General features: G+C 40.5%; 1 protein-coding gene across 1 annotated transcript in view; it reads left to right on the forward strand.

Annotated features, from left to right (window-relative positions):
* The window catches only part of LOC128915587 (contactin-6-like), an 83,411-nt gene that overhangs the window by 54,677 nt on the left and 5,072 nt on the right, over positions 1 to 23,662 (forward strand). Inside the window, exons 9-17 of the mRNA XM_054216154.1 lie at positions 4,231 to 4,358; positions 11,550 to 11,725; positions 12,061 to 12,178; positions 12,773 to 12,931; positions 13,023 to 13,172; positions 16,842 to 16,912; positions 19,611 to 19,845; positions 20,390 to 20,505; positions 21,886 to 22,072. Of these exons, the coding sequence (XP_054072129.1) occupies positions 4,231 to 4,358; positions 11,550 to 11,725; positions 12,061 to 12,178; positions 12,773 to 12,931; positions 13,023 to 13,172; positions 16,842 to 16,912; positions 19,611 to 19,845; positions 20,390 to 20,505; positions 21,886 to 22,072 (1,340 nt within the window). The remainder of the gene's footprint in view (positions 1 to 4,230; positions 4,359 to 11,549; positions 11,726 to 12,060; positions 12,179 to 12,772; positions 12,932 to 13,022; positions 13,173 to 16,841; positions 16,913 to 19,610; positions 19,846 to 20,389; positions 20,506 to 21,885; positions 22,073 to 23,662) is intronic.

The following is a 23,662-nucleotide window of genomic DNA, read 5'->3' on the forward strand; positions in this document are numbered from 1 at the left end:
TAGTCCAACCATCAACCTAACTCTGACAAAAGCCATCACTAAGATTTCATCCGATTGAGAAAAGCACTGTCTCTAGATCCATGCCCTGGGTCACAGGTCACTCGGTGCTGGGAAGGGACTGTGGTACCCGCGGCTGCATCCTTACCCTGCCCTTGCCCTCTGCCACGGGCATCCTGTGGATGGAAGGTTGGCTAGATGTCAGCCTGTGGGCGTTAAGAGCTGTCTTGTCTTCCTGTAATCCTCATGAAGTGAACTGCATCCAACATATCCATCTTTTTGCAGGGTAAGTTCCCAAGCTTGTTACATATGGAATGGTATTTCTGGGCATTTCTAATTAGCGTTTATGTGCAGGAAGTTTCCATGGATTTCTATAACTGGATTTTCATCTCGTCTTTTCCTCAGAGCAACTTTGCTTAATTGAGCTATTTACCCAGAGGTAGCACCTGTGTAATTCAGGCAGGAACACAGGCATCAGCACTAGTCTGAGAAGAATTTAAGCATTTTGTAAGTCAGAGATGCCAGTTTAGAGTTAGGCTTATGCTTAAGAAATCCCTTGCTGCGACAGGGCTTTATGAACAGCTGTGTCCCGAGTAGCTCATTTCATTCCTCCTTCTTCTTTTGCAGGGATGCATTTATCAGATCTGCTTCAGGTCTTTTGCTATTTGTCCCTGGACAGGCACTCATTTATTTATTGAGAGAAGTCCAGTTTTCTTAGCAGACAAAATATTCTACTTGCATTATATGGGACAAGTTAAACTTTTTTGTCTTGTCGCAGTACTTGGAATTACCTTGTCTTCTGATGCAAATGCTAAGAATTATTATCTATAGCCTTCACACAGCCTAAAATGTTGTGAAAAGTAACGGTTTTCAGCAAGCCCTCCAGCAGGTGAGACCTGTGTTTCACAGCTGCTTTTTCAGTTGTTTGTTAGAGCTTAATCCAAAGCCCATTAAAGGAGATATTCCCATTGCCTTCAGAATCACAGCTCCGTTATTTGAAAGACAAATGGAAGAGGACAAAGCACAGCCCCTCTGGACCCACCCGCAGCGGAAAGTCACGGCTCTGAGGAAGTTTCTGGCAACTTTGTTGGTCATGGCAACTGGGTCGGTATTTCACATTGCATTTTTTTTTGTTGCATGTGAAATGCATCATCTTGATTTTTTGCTGTGCTCTGCTTTCTCATCCCTCTCCTGACACAGACCTCAGTGCAGCTGGAAATTACTCACTTATTTTTTTTCTTTAATTCCCTTCCTCGCTAACTAATTACTCTGGAGTCCTTTCTGCTTTTACGTATCTTATTTACTGCTAGCTCCCTAATTGTCTTTAGGTAGCGTGACCTCTGTTTCAAACAACTCTGCAGCTTTTATTAGCTTATGGTTTCTATTTGCTGAACTCCGTTTTGATCCGTTGGAAGCGCCATTCCACCCTCAGCCTGCCCAGCCATTGAATTATTGTTTCAGAACAGCATTTCTTCAGATCAAACGTTACCTCATCAGCTCTTGAGTGAGTACAAACCCCTTTTAGTGGATAAACCAAGAAGCCGGGAATTATTCAGGTTTCAATTCCTAATGAAGAATACAGGAGAAAAAATAAAAGACTAAACTTCAGTGTAAAAACCCTAGCCAGAAACCCAGAGGGAGCATTCAAAGATTCTCCCCTTTATTATTCTGTGTTTTTACAGACTGTTTTTTCCCATATATTTACCTACATTGGAAGTTTTTGGGGACTGGGACTGTCTTTTTTTTTGCCTCATGCCCATTTATGGGTTCCAGTTTGTACCTAGAGTTTTTGGGTGCAACTGCAGTCAAATATTTTCAATAAAATATAAAAAAAACCCTGCAGTAAAATAACTGCAGCATTGATGTTTGATGGTGAGAAGGACACTACAGTGGCTTGTTACAACTTATTATTCAGGTATCCAGTGTATGAACATTTGCTGATTCACACCTGAATCTCTTTTGACACTGTTTGATGAAGCCACCATATGTTAGCTAACCACCCAATTGAATCAACTATTTTATCACCAGCAGTTTCTTATGAGGGTGTTTTCTTGTGGCTGGTGCAAACTGATGTGAAGAAACGCATCATTAATACAAAGAAAATTGCAGAGGCAGAAGTGGAATGCTTGCAAATGTTTCTTCATATTTAAACCTGCCTTTGAAATGCTGTCATCAGGTGTGTCCCCACACTGAGAGGGAGAAGCACCCGTAGTCTCTCGTTTCGATGCACAGCATCGGGAAGCCAGCAGAGAGACTCAGCTCTTTCATGCTTATTCTTCCTTCCTTATCCAAAAAATGTCATTTAGTTGATACATCATTATATTGAATAGCGTACTTTGTTCTTCATATTGCTCCTCTCCAGTTTAGTATGGATATATGATGGATTATTAAACCCAAACTTATTTTCTCATCGTGCTACAAATTGCACACAAACAAGTGCTGCAGTACCTGGTGGTTATTGCCAAGGAAACAAAGATTTTTTCATTCAGGCCTAAATCCCTTCTCCTCTCAGCTCCACACCCCCGTGACGGGGACATCTCAGTTTTTCTCATATCTAAATCCAGCCCTGCTCTGCTCAGGAGGAGATCTTTCGGGGGGGTTAGGTCAGACAAGAGTGGGAGACATGAAACTGAGGGGATGGAAGCGAGAAGACCACCAGAAATCCCTGTCTAGCGCTCCTCTTCATCAGCTGAGCGGCTGGGAACACGTAACGGGAAGCAGAACAAGGTCTAACGTGTGTTACACATATAGCTACAAGTGTGTAAATACCAGAGTGGAATGCAGCAAGACACTACGATGCTTTTGTGTGTTTAATGGCTGTGATATTACTGCCAGCTTCAACTTCTGCTCTTGTTATTGTTCGTTTCCTTTAATAATTCATTACATCATCCAATCTTATGTTGTTAGTAATAAATATTAAATACCCAAGCTGTGATGCATGAATTAGATATTTTCTTTTTATAAAAGGATTCTTGTATTAGATATAAATGTCAATTAAAAGAGGAATATAAAAAAAATAATGCAGTGCTTCTATGAGCGCTGGAATGAATGAAGCCTGGTTTTCCGTGGATTTGTGACTTAGAGATGGATTTTATCAGATGGAAGAAAGTGTGGCATGTGAGTGCAGCTCTTCCCTGCTTGGGTGCAGATTCTCTGATGTCTACTGACGAGTGTGCTCAAGCAGTGGCCTTAATGGCAAGAGGGGCTGTACTTACAGACCCTGACCCCATTTTCATCAAACTTCCAGGAATTTCATGTCTTTCAGCCCATTGTCCTTCTAAACTTCAAAAATTGGTCAAGAACATCTACCAAGTGCAACAGGTGGATGGAAGAACTGACATAAAATTAACAAAACATTACGGGATAATATTATTTTCTGTCCAAAACTTGATTGCTTACCTAATTCAGTTTTCATTTTTAAATTCTCTGCCTTTGATAGATACGTGTTCTGTATATTTGTGAAGAAAATCCCCAAACCCTGAAGTGCTGTCCTTATATGTAAAAGCAAAAAGGTGCCAGGCACGCAGTGAAAGCTTACGTAAGGAAAACATATGCCAAACTCTGTACCGTCATACATCCTAAAGTATCTTACTGACATGAACAAGGATATGAACAAGCTTAGAAATTAATTTTGTCCATAAAACCCAGGAGTGGTCCTGAAAAGACTCCTAAATGCAATTTACCCAATACTCTGCAAACTGGTGTAAACAACATAGTGACTAATAAGGTGATTTGAGGGCCCTGTGAGACAGCCATGTATTTGATTTGGCTCCTTGGCTCGTGAGGTGGCATTTCAGCATCTCAGCTAGTCTGCTAATGTCTTTTAATAATCCTGACAAAATTGGACAGGCAGCTGGGCTCAGACAAGACATCAGTATGGCATAGGAGCATTGGGATCTGAAAAAAAAGCAGCCCCCCATGGTAAAATGTAGCACAATTAGATAACAAGTTGGGTCTTCCTTCTTCCTATTGAGACTCCAAATTTTGCTGCAAGAAAGCCAGCTAGATAAGTTAATGGTTAAGTCCAATATTTCAATATAACATTCCTAATATCCTAATAGCAATCAATAACAAGCAGAGGTGAAAATTGATTGATATATATTCATCTTGCTGTAGAAGAGAAAAAGTATAATGGAAGCATTTAAATATTAAAAGTAGCACTGCATTTCTATGACAGTTCCTGTAACAGAAGTATTTTTTCCTTCTTTTTCGTTTGTTTGTTTTTTTCCCCAGGGTCATCTTACTAGAGGATGGCAGTCTCAGGCTCTATAACGTCACCAAATCAGATGCCGGGGTGTACACTTGTATAGCGACAAACCAGTTCGGAGTTGCCAGAAATTCAGGGAACCTGATTGTGAAAGGTAAGTTAGTATATTCTTTTGTGCTTTATGAATATTAGAAAGTATGTGCTTTTTGTTCTTTGGGATGCCCAAGTCTGTGCCAATCAGTCCTGGTATTGACATGTTTTTACTTGCAGTTTGAAGCTGAAACTGAGCTTCAGGTAGGTTTATTTTCTTCAATGATATATGTGGTATACGTTGCATTCCTGCAGACCCTGAAGCCACCCACCCCTTCTCTGCATCCCAGCTGCTCTGTGCTACTTTGGTAGATAACTCCAAAACAAATCAGAGCCAACCAACAACTCTTCTTTGGCCCTTCACAGGACTTCTGATTCTGAATGTTAAAATGGTCATCTTCCACAGCCTTCCCCCAGTCTAATTGCTACATTAATAATAAAAGAAGGAATCCATTAGGGTATCTTCAAAGCTTTCAGACTACTTTGTTTTTCTGAATATTAACACTAAGACACCTCATTTCACGGGACACCCCTTTGTCTGAAATCATTTGACTTTTTTGTGCATGTTTTCTTACATTAGATTTTGGTTTAATTGAACCATTTCAACTATTAACTACAGGTTAGTGATTAATGTAACTAAACGGATCTTTTTCTGAAGGGAGAATGAGGGATATCCTCCTTTCAGCGTTATTTTCTTCTCCATTATGCGTATGAACTAAAATTTTAATTCTCTCCTTAAAAAGAAAGTGATTTGCTTCTTTGAGAGCCATCACTATGAACTTGTCCCATCAGGATCATTATAAGAAGCCAAATCCTATGTCCTCTAAGACAAAATGACTGATGGGATCCACCGAGATGTGCCATACTGCAACTACCTAGTTATGCATGATGTTTTCCAAACTTTGCACAGATGTCAGCAGGACTGACCTGACAGCATAACGCTTCCAGCTCCAATGCAAGTCATGCTTTTTTCTTCTGTTTTTCCTTTTTTTCCCCTCTTGCTTTTGATTAAGGCACCAAGTGCAGGTAATTATCTACCAGTCACATTTTGTAGCATTTTCCTGTAAAACAGAAATTACCTTTAGGACTGGAAAGCTGGGTTTCCTTCTTCTGTCCTTTCCCCCCGCCGTCTTCACTGTGTGCCCTCACTGGGGAGCCAAGTTTTCCCCGAGCTGCTGCTTTCTTTGCCCTCAGCTCTTTTCCGGCTGGAGTGGACTTGTACAAAGTCATGGCTGAGAGAAGTGGGAGACACGGGGTTCACAACCCTTCACTGGGAAGGACTTGACCCTGGGTCTCCCGTACTCTGGATGAGCACTGTAACCTTGAGACAACCATTAGAGTCAAAGGTGGACAGCCCACAGGCCACTGTCACTCTGAGCAGCGTGCCGCTTGCCCAGGAAGGTGTGCAGTCACAGAAAAAGCCTTTTGAGCAAGATCCCACTTGGGTGACAGTCCTCACTTGCTGTCAGCCAAAGCTGCAGCGGGCACAGGCAGCATTTGGGCATGTGGCTCTGCTTAGCTTCTGCTCTTGGTCTAGGCAATTTAGTGAGTAGTCTGTGTTGCTTCTGGATGGGAATCTAAGTCCTCCCACTGAAGACACTGGCAACTTCAACACCTAATTCAGCATTTAGGAAAAATTTCTTTTAGGAAAAAGTTCTTCACCAAAATGGTTGTCGAGAATTGGAACAGGCTGCCCAGGGAAGTGGTTGAGTCGCCATCCCTGGAGGTATCTAAAAGACGGGTAGACATTGTGCTTAGAGACATAGTTTCATGGTGGACTTGGCAGTGCTAGGTTTATGGTTGGTCTTGATGATCTTAAAGGTCTCTTCCAATCCAAACGATTCTATGATTCACCTTGGTGAGGCCAGGAGTTTTATTTGTAGATGTTGTGATGCTTTAGTTGGAGGTGTATAATTAACTTCCCTAACAGCCATCCTGTGATTATCAGTTTAAACATCCAGAAAATCCTGTTACGGACTAGGAGACACACCATATCGAATGGTCACATCTGCTGTAATTCTCCTTCTCTCCAAAGCTGCAGCTTTGTCTGCGCTGGGGCTGAGCATCTGGTGTAACCGCACACTCTGGGTCTGGTCCCGATCCAGTGATGCTCTGCAGGGGGGTGTCTTCCTTACAGTATTTTTCACCCTTCTTTGAAATGCAGTAAAATACATTGTGGAACACATTGAAGTATGTTATGTCCAAAGCAGTCCTTTGCCTCAAGTTTTTGCTGTGCTGGTGGATGGTCTGTCTCCATTAGTAAAAAGAATTTGTACGAACTCATTGCTCAGGTGGACTAGTCCAGAGCTGGAGGACATGAAAAGAGATATTGTTTGTAGAGATATTCCTATGAGCAGCGTATGAAATGGCTATGCCCTGATCTTTGATCACTGACAGGGAAAAAAAAGGAAAACTGAAGCAAACTTAATATGTTTTTTTTTTTTGCTCCAACATAATCTTTTCAATACAGACGTTTTCTTATAAAAGTGTTCATGTTTGTTGATTTTACATGAGGAAAACAAGTTAAAAAGTGAAACTTCTGAGATTATAGTAAGCATCTTAATCAGTTTGCAAAACAGTTAACAATAATAATGTCTGGAGTTACAAGAGGAACACGTTATTAAATGTAGTTTGTAACTCTCTTTTTTCTTAATATTCTTGTTTTCAATGACTTCAGACTGGTTACTGCAGCCTGCAGGCATGACCTCCTCCCTAACCTACTGCAGCTGGCAAAAGTCTTTTTCGTACTCATATTATGAAAGAGCAATTAGCATCGATGTAGTGCAACGTGTAATCTGAGACGATGTTACAGCACAGCTAGCAATGAATAAACCACGAAGTTTAGGGTTTAGGCAGCTCTGACTTCATTAAGGTTATATACCATTTCACATATCACATACATACATCCTAATGGAGCAATATGGGAAAATCACATTAAAATACGAAAAAAAGATTTTGTTTGGCATTTATGAAGTTTATTAAAACACTGAGTAACAACATGGTATAAAAATGATCTTGTTTGCAGGGAACATTTGTTTTTGTTTCCCCTCTGGAGAAGTTTTGGCTGTTCAATTATAGGCCTCATTGCTTCAGCATTATTTTCAACTGAAATGTCAGAACTTGGAAAAGCATATCTAATGTGCAAATTAAGTTTATTGCTGCTCATTGAGTTGTTTATTCTTTGTGTGAGAAGTCTTTATTATACCTCCAGCACTCACATCATCTTATCTATTTTCTCCTCTGGAATGGGATTTGCCATATAATGCATGTCTGCAGTTGCTAAGCAAGATAGATAGATAATGTAGAACCAAGAGCTTTTAAGAAGCTTTTAAAAGTATTTGAGGTGAAAGTCTTAAAGACAACCCCTTAAAAGAAGCAGAAAATATTGCACAAGTGAACCACTCTCTATGTCAGTGGTATCACTGGATACGAGCAGGCTAGAACAAAATATACAAGAGGATGATAATACCATAATAGAATGGATTTTTTTGCTAACTAAAAAAACACACCTCACACACAAACCTAGGATACTTCACAAAAGGACAGTTTTCAATATTTATTTGGTAGAAGCAAATAGGTTCATTCCAATAAGTCAGCTGACTTCTTATAATACTAACAGCATATAGCTATTGGGATTTGTTGTGTTATAAGGAGAGCCCTTCATGCTCTGATACTCCAAAACACCAGTTCACTAGAAGCTTCTGTAGGATGCATTTTTTTCCAAATATTTATCTTTTCCCTACGGAGGCATTCCATAGGTTTTAACAGACAAATGATCTCCGGAATTTTTATTCCTTCTAGTAACATTCTGTAACAGGATTGCAGATGTCTTATTTCTGATCTCTTTGAATGTGTGATCAAATAATGACACAAGAAATCACATGACAGACCTAATGAGGCAACCATAATATTATTGGAACCTTCTGATGAAGAAGTTTCAAAAAAATCCCAGCCAGTGTCATTACAACCAACTGGAGCTAATGGCCCCTTCCTGTACAATAGATTACTGGCTTTGATAGAGGCTTAAAGATTTTACAAAAAACAGGACATAGTTTTCTATTTGTATTCTATGGATTTTAGAATGTAACTATTGAATCTGATTAAAACCTCTAAGCAATCCTGTTGTATCATTCTTGCTTAGTCTTACTTCAACCTTTCCATAGAAATAAATTGATTTTATTTATAGTATTTTACTTATTTATAGAATGCTGTAATTGTACACAGTGCCTTGGAAGGGTCAAAATGCACCGATCCTCGTGACCAACCATCCAATACAGAGAAGCAGGAGTTACAAAATGAGGTGGCGTGAAGTCTTGTGGCAGTAGAGGTGATGTGGGTCTTGTGAAGGGTAGATATTGTAAAGAGAAATTTGAAGGACAGGGAGTACTTGACACATGAAAAGTTCTGTAGTGGCGCAAAGTTTTACTAATGCTGCATGATCTGGAAGCAGAAAAGGTGAATTTCATCCCTGGTGTAAGTGCCTTGATTTTGAGTTTTAGCAGAATGCCCAACCCAAAGGGTATCTTCTAAGGCTGTCATCAAAGCTGTGCAAAATGGATACATCCAAGTCAGCTTTACGTAAGACAGATAAAATACCAGCAGCAGTTTATACCTGACAGGAAGGAGCTCATCTTAAGCTTTGGGGTCTATCCAAGAGGGCTGGGAAGATGAACCTTGTTCACTGTTAACTCATATCCAGATATTGAGCTTACTACTTCCATTGGAAGGCTCAGAAAATATGTTGTTGCCCATCTAATTGACTGACATTGTAAATGAGCCTTGATAGGGCCAGCCCTCTCCATTCCCGGGGCAGTCACACTCTACAAGAGCCAGGAGCTGTGGAGGTGATCCTTGCAGTGGTTTCAGAGGAGCCAGTTCCCACCTCCTGGTTCAACCAGCTCCACCGCGCAGGTCAGACCCAGGGGCTACATGAGGTGGGGGACAGCCCAGGCTGACTTGCCAGCCTATTCAACAGGGTGTAAATCAGGTAAACTTGTAAATCAGGTGTAACTTTTTGTATCATTTACGAGAGAATATGTGTGGAGACATCTCTCCTGCGCAGCTAAAGACAGAGCAGATAAAACCCAAGTAGAGTCTGGGAGAAAGTGTGTCATAAACATTCAGAGCAATGCATAATTTCCACTTCGAGGTCTGTCAGGTGTTCAGGGGAAGACTTTGTTTCTTCGATGCCCTATTTCATTAGCTTTAAAAGCTCAGTGTAGAGATGCATGTGATGTATAGGTTGAAGAAGGAGAGAGTCTTACAGGATGACTTTGGAGGAAGAGGTGACGAGTTTGGAGGACCAGATCATGTCTCTTCACATGCTAGTGGCAAAGAGAAGTTCCATGAAAGCAACTTTCCAATTTTTAATATATGCCAGCATATTATGTCTTTTTCTTCTTTTAACATATACAGCGTTACTGCAAGTAATAGAATTTCTCTCCTCAAAGTGTTATTCATGCAGTTCTATTTCATCTGTGAGAATGAGAAGGAGCAAAAGCAAGAAAAGGAAGAAAAGCAAACTTTGTGGAGGTTCTCTGTAGTTCCCAGATACTTTTCAAAATTATTCTATAAAAGCTACCTGTACTTCACAATGGAATTACTTCATTTGAGATTTATGGAGCCGAGTTCTTTGCCAGCGTGTGCTGAAATCAGTGGAGTTGTGCCAACAAAGAATATGGCCCTTGAATCATCTGGAATTTATTGCATCTGACACACAGCTTCCAGGGAGAGGAAGAGATTTCTCTAACCTAATGATCGAGTATCTTTAAGACAGTCATCTGAGGCCTTCACATTTTTGCAGTCCTTGACTTCAGACAAACTGATGGAGCTGCCACAATGATAGTTTTACATGGCTGTGAAGAGTAATCAGAGTACTCAGAGAAATCTGAGAAAGCTGTTCCAAGTCTGAGCTCTAACTCAAGATGAGAACCTCTGACGATCTCTTAATGACACCAGAAAAAAACCCACCTAATTTGTCTATAACAACAAAAACCAGACACATTCTTTCTTTCTTTTCCTTGGAAAATGTTACTAGATGCCTGCAGCAGGTACATCTCTGAAACTAGTAAGATCCAGTTTTTATTTTAAAAGATTAGCAGAAAATGCAACATTCTACCTTGTTTCCACTTGACCACTGCTGTAAGTCACTCATCCAGTGCAGCTCGATGCTGGGAAGAAGCCCTTCAAGTTTCAGCCCATATTTCCTGTTTGTATCTACATATTCATCAGTTACCGCAATGACGGTGATAGTCTGAAGGACAGTGTGTTTGAAGGTAAGGGGTTGGATTCCCCATCGTGCACCAACCCTTTGGAACCAAGGCTGTGGTAAAACCCAAATCCCGAATTCTGGAGTACATTTCTAACACAGAGGGTTAAGCCAGAATGAGCGCTGAACCAATGCAGCTCGTGGAAATTTTCTTCTCCTCCCCTCACATTATTTTCAGAATGTATTAATAGTGTTGAATAGATTCTGCTCTCGTTTTATTCCTGTGCCTCTAAGTTCTCACCATTTTATAACACTTTCATGCACAAGAGCTTTAGTCAAGGGAATTGCTTACAACAAAGTGGTTGTTATCTCTAATCTATCTCCCAGTCATATCAGCAAAAGTGAAGCCAAATAAACCTATTTCTTTCCCCTTCAGCGAGCTACTACTTCCCTTAATAAGAGTTGCAAGTTTGTTAGTGTAAGGGATTAAAAAAGATCACAGAAATAGTTTTTCTGTCTGTGAAGGTATCTTCTTTGAAGCTGTAACATAAGCAACACCGTGTGGTAAGCTACCACGAACATTTATACAGATTAAGGATCTCAATGTATAGAGTAAGCGGAGATGAACAGCAATTTTGCTTTTGCTGCAGTTTCCTGTAAGGAGAGATTTTCAAGTTTGAAGAATGTGGGCATATTTTTAACAGTCTCAGTAATGAAGTCTGCACTTTTTTTGAGCTGAAGTCATATCTATTGACTATGGGCTTTACAAAGTAACATATGACTAATTTTGGACGTTGCCTCTGCCATGGGCTCGCTCTCAGAGGCACACAGCATGCTCGTTGTATTGATACTGCAAAAGTAATAAGCTACACACGGCTAAGAGTGTTCTGAAACCATCACTGTATTACAGATAATTTTCTTTATTATGGAACATTTGGGCCAATTTTAAATAATTTCACAAATGGTACAAAACTCATTCACGATCTGCTATTTTCATAAGCATTTTAATAAAAAGAATTTCTTTTTTTTTTTTTTTTGTTTCCACAGAAAGGACTGTAATTACTATTCCACCTTCTAATATGGATGTAACAGTTGGAGAAAGCATAGTCCTTCCATGCCAGGTGTCTCATGACCCCTCCGTTGATGTGGTGTTCACATGGTCATTCAATGGCAAGAGAATTGATTTTAATAGAGGAATACATCATCTTGAAAGAATCGGAAGAGTAAGTTTCTTAAACTGCTTAGTGCTTAACTATTTGCCACAGTCTTCAGACGACGCAAATATTTATCATAATTCTTCCATCGCTATTTATATGCATGGCAAATCACTGTTTCTTTAGAAGGGCTGCAGCCATTTATTTTTCTTTCTTAAATTTCATAAAGGCGCTTGAGTTATTTGTGAAGCCATAATAAAAATGTCCACATGAAAGAAACTGATGATAGCTATGAATATTTTAATTTAAAAGCTGAATTTTTTATTAATATTGAGCAATTTATAAAAATGTCCAGTATGGAAAGCATGTTGTGAGTGATTAGTTTACTTTCTTTGTATCTCCAGGAATCTGTTGGGGATTTGATGATAAGAAATATTCAGCTACATCATTCTGGGAAATATGTGTGCATGGTACAAACAGCTTTAGACAGTCGATCTGCAACAGTAGATATAATTGTAAGAGGTATGTCTGTTAAAGGTAGACACATATATCTTCTGGAGGAATTAGAAATTCTTAACATCAGCTGTTGTTCAAATGATTCCTAGATCGAGACCTGATTCCTTTCTGCTATTTGGAGATGATATGAAAAATTATTTTCTATGGTCAACTGATCTTTTGACTGCCAGCAGCAAGAGAAATGCTGTTATGGGCGCAGCTCCTCTAAAACCTAGCAGAAATCAGAAACCTGTGCAGCGCACCATCTTGCATTCTTTCTAAACCCCAGTTTTAATTAAATTCAATAGGAATTCTGAAAATGTTGGATGGTGCAGCAAAAGACACGTTGGGTAACTTTGTCAGACAAAAAAAAAAACATTCCCTTGTTTGCAGTTTTCATCTTAGAAACATAAAGACATTTATTTTCCTGATTCAAGCCCCCTCATTAATTAGCAAAATGTAATGCAGTCATGAAGCCATCGTTTAGAGATTGTGCTGCTTTTATGAAGTGCAGCTTCATGAATAATTCCACTGACTTGAGAAAGTCAGAGTTGCCCAACCCAACCCAGCAATGAATCTTCTCTTCCTAATACTTTCATCTTAAAATGCTAATCATATTAGGCCCCCCAGGTCCACCAGAAGACGTTAAAGTTGAACATATTTCTAGCACTACTGCTGTGTTGTCCTGGAAGCCTGGAATAGATAATAACAGTCCAGTCCAGATCTACAGTATTCAGATGAGGACTCCTTTCTCAGTTGGATGGCAGGCAGTTGCAACAGGTAAGCAATTTGAGAGTTGCCTTGTATTTTTTGCACATACCATTAATTACCCCAAAAATAAATTGTCGTGACATGTTTATTTTGCCTTTAGTTCCTGAAGTCATTAATGGTAGGACTCACAAGGCGACAGTGGTTGACTTAAGCCCTTGGGTTGACTATGAGTTTCGTGTGGTTGCCAGCAACAGTGTTGGAATTGGGGAGCCAAGCAGACCGTCAGCTCTACTGAAAACTAAAGCAGCAGGTAAGTCAGTCCCTAGTTTCTGTCAGTTTTTCCACACAAACACGTTGACGTGTCTGGGGTGTGAGAACTTTACTGCAGCAGAGCCACTCACTCTTCCAGAGTTACTCACATACCTGTCTGGCACTTTAGTCTGTGGCTGCTATGGCTTCATGTCAGCAGACCTGTGCTACCGATGCAAGGGATGCTTGGACGTGATTGAGGTACCACACGCTTTGCGCTCTGCTTTGGAGATCACTTGGGCCAGCAATAAAGGCTGGAGCTGGCCCATGCTTCCTCCCTTTGATATGTCCCAAAATATGTCTAATCCTCATGCCTGAACGCAAGTTTTCATTCAAGTGATTGGGGAGCAATGTTTGTTTTCTTCCAATTATAACCACGTTTATACCCTGCTCAGGGACTTGCATAGAAAATGGTAAAGCCAGCTCTCTGGCATATCCTCGCACAAGCACGGAATGCCTTTGCTGCAGAGAGTGTTTGATATCTGAGCATCAGTAGGGACAGGATATTGTCTTTAACTGGGGGAAATAAATTACGGCATCCAAAGCCCAGTGAAACTAATAGCTTCCACTGACTCCAGGGCGAGATCCTTACTATCTGTCTGTCTAACCTTTACACATTTATCTGCTGGGACTTGGAACCTCATAGGAAGAAGACTCATTCTCGGATGACTGACACTGTCAGTCCTTTGACCTACTCAGTTTGGTACAATTTATTTGAAGCCCAAACCTTTGGTTTGTTTCATGTTTCTCCCAGCCCCCTTCTTACCAACTCTCTTCCACCTATAAAATCAGTATTTATAGGATGGAAAGCAGTAAAATGGAAGCAGCTTTTACAATCCACTTTCTCTTCTCTGTTTATCTCATTTGCCAAGCTCTGAAGTTTGGCAAGCTGCATTTCAAGACAGAACTCAAAATACAGTATAGTAGATTATACAGCAGAAAATGCATATATCCTTAGAGAGGGGATCCATTTGTTAATCAGAATACCTATAATGCTTGTCCAAAGGCAGAATTACTTCAAAATGTATTATATCAGTTGATTTAAATTTAGTAAGTTCTTTTGCCTATTGTTGAAGCAAAAACTTAGACTGGGTACTGATGCTAGAAAAATATGTTTGATCGTTAGAACACCAATTTTGATAGATTTTGTCAGCTTTCCAGGTGCAAATGAGTCTTATCAGTAGATAAGAGTCTTATCACTGCCTGTCCGGTTTGGTGGTAAACCAGATTGCAGACTGCTCCCAAGCAAAGGGAAGGAGCCTGAGAGCCTCCATCCTGGGAAGATGATACACTGATCCTGCCTGGCTTAGGTGTCTGGGGGATGCATGCCCAAGTGGTACGTGACCCCTTCCTCCAGCAGGAGAACCACGGGAAACTTTTGTACGCAAGGAGTAAGGGGCAATGTGAAAAGGGAAAGCTAAAGAAAAGCTGGAGACAGGAAGAGAGCAGATTTTCTAAATTTCCCAGCAGAGCATCACAGATAGGTGTTCTCTGTTACGTGATTGACCGTGAAGTCAGAATTAGTCTTGAGAAGGTCTTTCTTGCTGTTGCTACCTTGGGGCTTTGTAAAGTGTGATATTTAAAACCACCTATATAGTCAGTAAAAGCTTTCATCTTTTAAAGCTTTTTTTTATTAGAGAGATTCACAAGGCTAGGGCTGGAAAGAGAAAGAAACAATAAAATGAATATTATTTATCATGTCAATAGCACCAGGAACATTATTTCCTCACAGTGTAGCCCTATCTGAAGCTTAACAAAAGGAATAGAAAGACTCCATTCAGGTTTTGTTGCTTAACCTCTTCACTGCTGTAAATCATTCTGTCTCAAAACGTGGCCGTACGGTGGGAGAAGTAACAGCTTATCTTTATTTTTTATATCAGAGTAGGAAACTGGAAATGGTATGATAGTGTGGACAGCAAAAGGCTGGCCATGAAAGGGTGAATTTGAACTTCACTGCTATAATAGCTATTTTGCCAGCTGAAATCTGAGCATTAGTCGATTTGCGGATGCAAATGAGCCACTGTTCATTTCATTAAAATGGAGCTCAGAATTAATTGAGCCTCTGTTGGTTCACTCAGCTGTAAATTTTCATCTGTTTCTCAACTATGACCCAGTTGAGGCTCTGCTGAGCAGTAGTACAAATTTTTTCCCCATGCAAATGTAGTGAGTGCTGAACACATTTAACACATGAACTAATTGAGCATCAACTGGTTCATGAAACAGGGAAGCACTCGGCTTGAAAGTCTGTTTTGTCATTTTTTCCTTTAATGCTTTCTTTTCAGTCTTAGATTATTTGCCTCTGATGTGCACAAAGACATTGATTGTGAGTGACAAAATCGAATATCTATGCTAAACTCTTCAAAAGAGAGTCCGTTTGCACTTGCACTCACTTTTATGATTGCACAACAAAATTTTTGAGAAATGTCTACATTTCTAGAGAGGATGAAGTCAGATAAAGATTTATGTGTGGACTTGAATCTGGAAGTGGTAGTGGGTTCACATAAATTTCTGTGAACTTAAATGGCTGTTCCCTTTACTGCCTCTACTGCAGCTGGGCTAACGCTGGGGGAACATGGGGAAGGGCAGGTGGATGTGGCAAAACTTGCCAAAATCTCTGAAAAAGCTTCTGAGATATAACTGACCTGCCTGTTTCTGACCCTGTCTACAGCCCTGCCCCAACACATCCAGTTCTCAGACAGTGAGAGCTGAATGAAGGGAACAAAACAATCTGGAAATTTCTAAAATTAGCACTGAGGTTTTGGAGATGGCAAACAGTGCAAATGCCCTCTTATAAGGGATTTCTGTCTCAGTCAGTTCTGGGGTTGTCCTCTTTGTTATACTTCTCGAGCAGCTGAAAAGGAAGATGATATCATCCTTGCAAGTAGATCTATAGTGAACTATACAATAAGAACAAGGCTGGTCTGTCTAAATTCCATCCATTACATCAGAAACCGGTTCCCCAAAACTGTCTGTTCTTACAGGCTAATGGAGTGGGCATGTTTATGGAAATGCAGAGCAAGAGGCAAGAAATGCTGATGTTTTCTTTGCCTCTCCACCAAGAGCCATTTGAGTGATGAGGAGCCCCTTCAGCCTGGAACACCAGCGCGTTGCTTGACCTCGACCCTGTACCTATGGTGCCATACACCTGCAGCAACGCTGGGCAAATCAAGCTCTAATCAACGAACTTTTGGACACTTGCAGTCTTGGGAGAAAGAGAAAAGCAAATTATGAGTTTTGAATTTCCTAAGGAAAGTGTACAGCCAATTAAAAAAATTAATATATTGCTCCAACAACATGTTTACTGAACAAATGCATAATTAGTAAATCAGTAGTGTTGCAGCTACAGTCTGAATGGAACATCATTTTGCCAATTAGTTGATGAGGCATAATAATGTCAGATACTTGATGCTACTAGCTTCTTTAATTAATTTTTTGAACCAGGGTACTCATGTATCAAATACATCTGTGGCTTCAGCCTTAGAAACTTGAAAATGTGTAAATATAATTTCAGTTCATTTAAAATGTACTGTTGTAGAATATAGTCCCTGTTCTACGCGCTGAAAGGCAGAGTAGCTGCGTGTGAGCTAGGAAGACCTCTAATCCTGCAGTTGACAGGACCCCTGGCAGAAGCGGTGAGCAGTTGCAAACACCAATGCCTTTTCTTCTCCAGTTCCTGTCGTGGCACCAACAAACGTCAGCGGAGGAGGAGGGAGCCGTTCTGAGCTGGTCATCACGTGGGAGGTAATGGTTAGCTCAGTTAACCTAAGCTGTCTACTGGGGAAGAGTCCATGGGTGAAATCACAGCTCTGCTGAAATCCAAAGGCTTTTGGTCATTGGCTTTGGCTGAGCCTGAATTTCCTCTTGCATCTGCAGAGAAAACAGCCTGTAAGATATACAGCAAGTTTTCTGTGTTATAGTGAACAGTTTATAAAAATAAACAGTTTAAGAGGCATGTTATAAAGATGTTTAGAAGTCTGTATAACCCTCTTATCTCCATTGTACAGGAGGTGCTTAACACACTAATCTGCTTGGCCATTTTCTGCATTAACATTTTTCATACTTTTTGTTTACATGTTTTTCATTCTGGAACACTGTGCTGACAAGACATATCCTATTATGCGTTAAAGGAGATGAGCCCTTTAATTCTCCAGCACTCCAGTGAGAGGAGGGAATATACATTTCCGGAACGGTTAATACCACACTACAAGTTGCCGTGGGTGCGCGCGGGTCATTTCAAAGCAGGGAGGAAGCGTTGTGGGAAGGAGCGCTCCTTCTCCAGCCACCCAGCCCCCATCCCGTGGGCATCGCCATGAGGGCAGGCAGCCTCTTGCGACGCTCCTGCGGTGATGGGGCAGGTGCTTGGTTGGAAAAACTCCTCAAAACACAGCTCTGCGTTTTTCGTTGCTGCTGAAAAACACGTATGAAGTTCATGAGGCTCACCTAATTAAATCTCTGCCTTAGCTTTGAGGGCATCTGGCTGAAGTAGGAGCCACCAGCAGCACCCAGCTGGGAGGGCAGGGGCCAGGCAGCTTTGCCATGTGTCTTACTGTGAGGGGCTGCACAAAAGGACCTCTGGTTAGTTCCTAATTTGGGATGGGGCCTCCAAAAACACAGTGCTCCCTTCATAAGTCATGGAAAACATTTCTTCATGTAAAAAAACCTCCCAAAACCTTCTAGTTCAGCTTAAGCAAGGAAAGCTGTCTTCTCGCTCCCTTGACTTCATCTTTTCCCAGTGAAATAACCAAGCTCATGTGTACAGTTTGAAGGAAAGGAAAAGGAATTAAACTAAAATGATGTTTTCATCAACTGAGTTAGTTACCTGTGTTCTCCTGTATGCTAAAAACTGTGACATTTAACCAGCCTTTTGGGAGAAAAGGGAAGTGATAGGAAAAAAATGAGGTCAGAAGTAAAACATCCCCACTAAATAAATAATACTGCCAATGCTTTCCCCTCCTCATGCTCCAAATAGAGTGAAACTTCACTTTTACCAAACTAAGTTCTCCTCCATATGGATCTTTCACTGTTTTGTTTCATTTTCTCCTCTACTGATCTACTCTTTGGGAGCAGAAGAACATGAAAATTGAAAACAACCTGAGAGATCTCAATCAAATTATCCCATTGGACTCCATAGCGTGTCCTGAAAAATAGTCAGAAGAAATACTAATTATGCCAAGCTAACAACACTGAACACGACTCTGTAGCTTTCTGTGATGAACTCGCTAAACATCTTGATTAAATCTGAGGTCACAGAAGCCTCAAAAACAAATTAAATGCTCTAGAAAGGAGCTTGAACTCTTACAAATCCCCAGTGCACCGTCATCCCTCACGCTTAACTCTCTCAGGACTGGATAAGAGAGAGAAGGGGGCATACTGGGGAATTAAATGTTTGTAAAACAATTAAGGAAAGACACATTTGTTATATATGCCAGGACAGGGTTGTTATTAGAATTAGAAAGAATATATGAAGAAAAGAATAAAATAAGTGCCCTGAAATCTTCTGATGTACTTCCTGATTTTTTTCTCCCGTCTTCTCGCACCGTTAGTCTCCCAGGAGTTTCTCTGCAGGAGAGGAGCTCGGAGCCAGGGACGAGCACAGGAGCTGCGGTTCTGCCCCTGTGTTTTTCTTTTTCCACCATTTTTCACGTTTGCTTTTCCGTGCACCTTACTTCGATGCAAGCATCTAAAATAAATGAAATTTTGCTGAGAAACGCTTCCTTCCTCCATGTACTACTGATCTTTTCTTGTTTTGCAAATGTTCCCCTGCTTTCAGAAGCCAATATAGAAGTATTTTTATCCCAAGAAAACAAAAAAGTTCATGCTGGATACAGTGTTGATGTAATTGCCTGTTCAGTATGAGTCATTAATACATATCTTGACATGAGATTTTATTAATAGAAACATTAATTTTGCCATGTTGACGTGAAATAACATTTCTGCTCCAAACAAACTTAAATAAGAATATGTTCATGCACTTGAGACTTTCGCTTGTGGTAAAAAAATATGTAAGTGCTGTACTTGTATGCAGGCAGTTATACAGCTGACGCACACTTCTGTGTATGCATTTGCGCCTTTGCCCACTCTTTTTTTTCTTTAAAAATAACTTTTTAAAATTAGCATTCCTATACCCCTTGGGGAAAAAAAATAATCAGCTACAACCTGTGCTGAGTGAAATGCTTTTAATTTTGAAAACTTTGTGCCTGAAAGAGAATAACTTTAATGGAGCTGATCAGATCTTTTGTTTCTAAATTGATTGTCTCAATAGATGTATTATTTTGATTTTTATTTCAACATTACATTGACCGATGGAGCAAACATTATTATCTTCTCTAAGGCACAGTCAACTAAATCAATACCACTAAAATATACTCAGAGAATGAAGATTCAATTAAAATGGTGTATACTTGCAAATGCTTATTGACTGACTGCCTTGTCTCTACAGCCAGTTCCAGAAGAACTACAAAACGGGGAAGGTTTTGGCTACATCGTGATGTTGCGTCCTCTTGGCTCAATAACCTGGACAAAAGCAGTGGTGGCTTCAGTGGAAGCAAGCAAATATGTTTATAGGAACGAAAGCATTACACCTCTCTCTCCTTTCGAAGTGAAAGTTGGTGTCTACAACAACGAAGGAGAAGGCACCCTGAGCTCCATATCCATTGTCTACTCAGGAGAAGACGGTAATGTGTGTTACTGTTATTAGTAATGTCTGTGTAGCGTCAACAGGTCCCAGATATGATCAGACAGAGCTCCACAGGGATATTGAGGAGCCTGCTCTAGGCTGTTTGTTGAAGATTGACAAGAGAGACGAGACAGAAGATGAGAAATTGAAGTAGAAAATAGCAAGGGGCAGATTTTCAGAATTGCTTTAAGCAGACAGCATGTTTATTTGTCCCCAAAGAACTCCCACTGAGCGGCCTGGGAAAATCAAAACTAAACCAGTTTAGCTCTCAAAGAGCCCAGCTTTTCAGACCACTCAGTGCAGCTGATCTCTGAAAATCTGTCCCAGTTTATGGGTAATGACCACTTTTGAAAAATTACCCATAAGCTGATGTTGCAGAATAAATGGGCAGCAAAACTAGGGATTCACACCAGGTTTCCTGAGCCTTTGCCTGCTGCTTCTCCCCAGAATGTCATCCTCTTTTCTTGAATCTCCCTCAGTTTCTGACCTCACACCCTTTTGGTAACACAAATGTTCCACCAGTGTTTTCTCCCATCATCCAGAGCCGCAGATAGCACCAGCGGGGGCTTCGGCACTGAGTGTTTCGGCAGCGGAGGTGGAGGTCTCCTGGCAGCCCATCGCATGGAACAGGCACACGGGCAGGGTGCTGGGCTACGAGGTGAGGCAGCCGATGCTGGTGTCTGACACCCCACAGATGTCCCTGTCCCAGCCACATTTGTATTCTGGATCCTCCTCCCTTGCTTCAAAAGACAATGGAGTTCCTCACTCAACTTTCATTATCAACATTTCACCTGGGATAATCACAAGCATTTACAGATCAAACTGCAGCTCTGTCCCAGACTTTTTGTAATGTAAATTTAAACCTCAAGATTAATCATTTGGGAGGGCTACTATAAAAGGATTGTGGTTGACTCCACAAAACAGCTGATCCTGCTCTTCTTACAGAGCTGTAACGTTCTCTGAGCACCATGGGGTCCTTGATAGTTTGGAACATGCACATGTCCCATCATATCGCTTACAGAAGAAACCAGAATAAATGCACTTCATTGCTTTTCAAACCTTGTGCTGCGGCGTATTTGAGAGGCTTTTGGCTTCTCCTATTCCTAGTGAGCACCTGCCCATTCACTGTCAGGTTTTTTGTCCTGTGCACTTGGGTGCTATGCTGCTGGCACGGCACCAAGTCCAGGGCCAGGGCCAGGGCCAGGGCCAGACATTTCAGGGTCTGAGCTGCGAGGACACGTGGATGCTGCCGGACCCCGGTGGCACTCAGCCGGCCGTGCTGCTGCTGGCTGCGTTCTGGGCTCCAGCCCCCGCGGGGAGCAGAAACCCTGGATCAACTCATCTGACGTCCATGGGACAGAGCAGAGGTCCCTCCAGCAGAGGTTGGGAGGGCAGATTTTTGTATTAATAACTTAGATACTTTGAAATAGCCTCAGATACGGTTCCTGGGCATTTTACTTGCACAATGTAAAAGTTTATTTTAATTTTTTTTTTAGATAAGATAAACCCAAGAGTAAACGAAGTCAGAAATACTTTAAATTCTGTCGTGCCATTACCAATGTATAAATGAAGGTCATAGGAGTCACATATGTACACAAACCTTCCTAAATCAATTACTCACCAAAAAAACCCCACCCCAGGTCTAAGTATCTGCCATGGACTCAACACTAGAGGCTGGTTACAAAATAATTAAAAAACCTCTTAGATGTCCAAGATAAATCTTTCTTTGTCCCTTTTAAAGTTTTCCTCAAATGTGTTCAAACTGTAAAAGCAAACAAGCTTTTAAAATTACTACCAAAGTTTTCCTTTTGGACATGTATAAAGCTAAGAATTTCATTTACTTCCTTAATTGGTATTCAATCTCTGAAATTTTAGTTCTTTTCTGTAAGTATTCATGCTTGGTTTTATTTCCTGCTGGTTTTGAATATGAAAAAGCCTGTATTCCTTGAAATCTTCATTGTCGGCATGTCTGCTTCCCAGCCAAATCTGTAATTGATGGTAAACAATGTATTGCCTGGTTTTTGTTCTCACTTTTCAGGTTTTATATTGGACTGATGATCCCAAGGAAAGCACAGCTGGTAAAGTCAGAGTCAATGGGAATGTAACAGCCAAAAATATCACAGGACTAAAAGCTAACACAGTGTATTTTGCAACAGTTCGAGCTTACAACACTGCAGGGACGGGGCCCTCTAGCACCCCAGTAAATGTCACCACTAAAAAATCACGTGAGTATTCAATTTCGTACGACAAATGTTGCAAACTCCCAAGTGTGACAGTGACATTTCAGCTTACCGTGACCCATCTCTGCTAAATGTTGCAATATCAAAGAAAACTGGATCCCACATTCCTTCAGAAAATTAAGCAACAAAATCTGTGACCAGGAAACTTCTCTCTCTCTCTTTCCTGATGATACTTTTGTGGTCACCATCAAGTTGACTCAAACTTTAGTAATTAAGACTTTATTATAATAATTAGCTTGGGCTTCAGTTCTGTCTCAATAGAAGCCAAAATTCTCATCAGCTTAAATCAGAGCTGGGAAGGTTATTTCATTTACCCGATTCTATTTATATGCTGAAGTAATTCTGTACACCTACAAAATTCGATAACACTGGTGTTTGTGTTCCTGCGGTGTAGCAACCATAGGAAGGATTTCCTTTTGCTTTGCAACAGTGCGCCACTTGCTTTCAGGAAATTTCAAAAGGGGTGCAGAGTCAATAAAGGAAAGATGTTCCCCAGATCAAACAATAGATTTGGGTGTGGGAATATGTGGGTGTTTTTTTAAAAGAAAACTGTTGACTGCTCCAAATGCAGTGCTTTAGGGAGACCTCTAAATTGTGCGCTACAGAGAATAGCATAAGTGATACATTCATATAAATAATATTTAGGCATGATTTTTTTTAAAATTTCCTGCAATTATAGAAGCAAAACCATGTGCTATTCTGTTTGTGAGAAGGGGCTTTGTGAAACCAGGGCTTTCATGGGCCCATCCTCCAAGGTAACAGGGAAACACTGAGCACCAGCCTGCAGGATCGAACCCGTGAAGTAAACGTTCACTAAGAGCAAAACAGTCATAAAGCAGGAAACCTTGTTAATCTGCTGTGGACTAGAGTGACCTAAATTCTTTACTGCTTAGACATTCCATTTTTTATATACTTTCCTTGGACTATGTTTTCCCATTGAACTATTGATCAGCCCTTTTGCACAAAAAGGGAATTATTTCTCCTGTCTTTCACCTCTTGTCTATGTGTTGTTCTGTGCTATTACTCAAAATGCAAGACAGGAACCAACTTGTAAAATGAGTTCATGATAAAAATTACCATTTAATGTGAATAGCATAAACCAAAATAAAGCCAGAGAAGGTGTTTCTTAAGGACTGAAACAGAACTGTTCTCACAGGCAATGTCTTAATGGGAAATAGACTCATCTTTGGAAATCATTCTCTATATTCGTATGTGTATATGTATGAAAGACAAGTTAAAGACATAGCAGTCAAGTGACAAGACATATAAGGAATAAATTTGCTTTTGTTTTACATTGACTTCATCTTCTGTCAAATTCAGGATCATGCTAATGGTTCATTTAAAAATTAAAGTCAAAATAAACCTTTTAATATTTAAAAACATGTATTAAAATTTTAAGCTCTACTTTCTGAAAGATGCAAGCACTTTCAATCTGAGCAGAGATAATATGTCAAGAGAATATAAACAATGTACCTCTACAGCTTTAGCTTCACGGTAATAGCTCTGTCTTCATACTCTTTCTCCAGGATTCCTACAATGTTTGTGCATGCCATTATTGTGGAGACTAAGCAAAAC

This window comes from Rissa tridactyla, chromosome 10 (genome assembly GCF_028500815.1).
Source record: "Rissa tridactyla isolate bRisTri1 chromosome 10, bRisTri1.patW.cur.20221130, whole genome shotgun sequence".
Taxonomy (NCBI): Eukaryota; Metazoa; Chordata; class Aves; order Charadriiformes; family Laridae; genus Rissa; species Rissa tridactyla.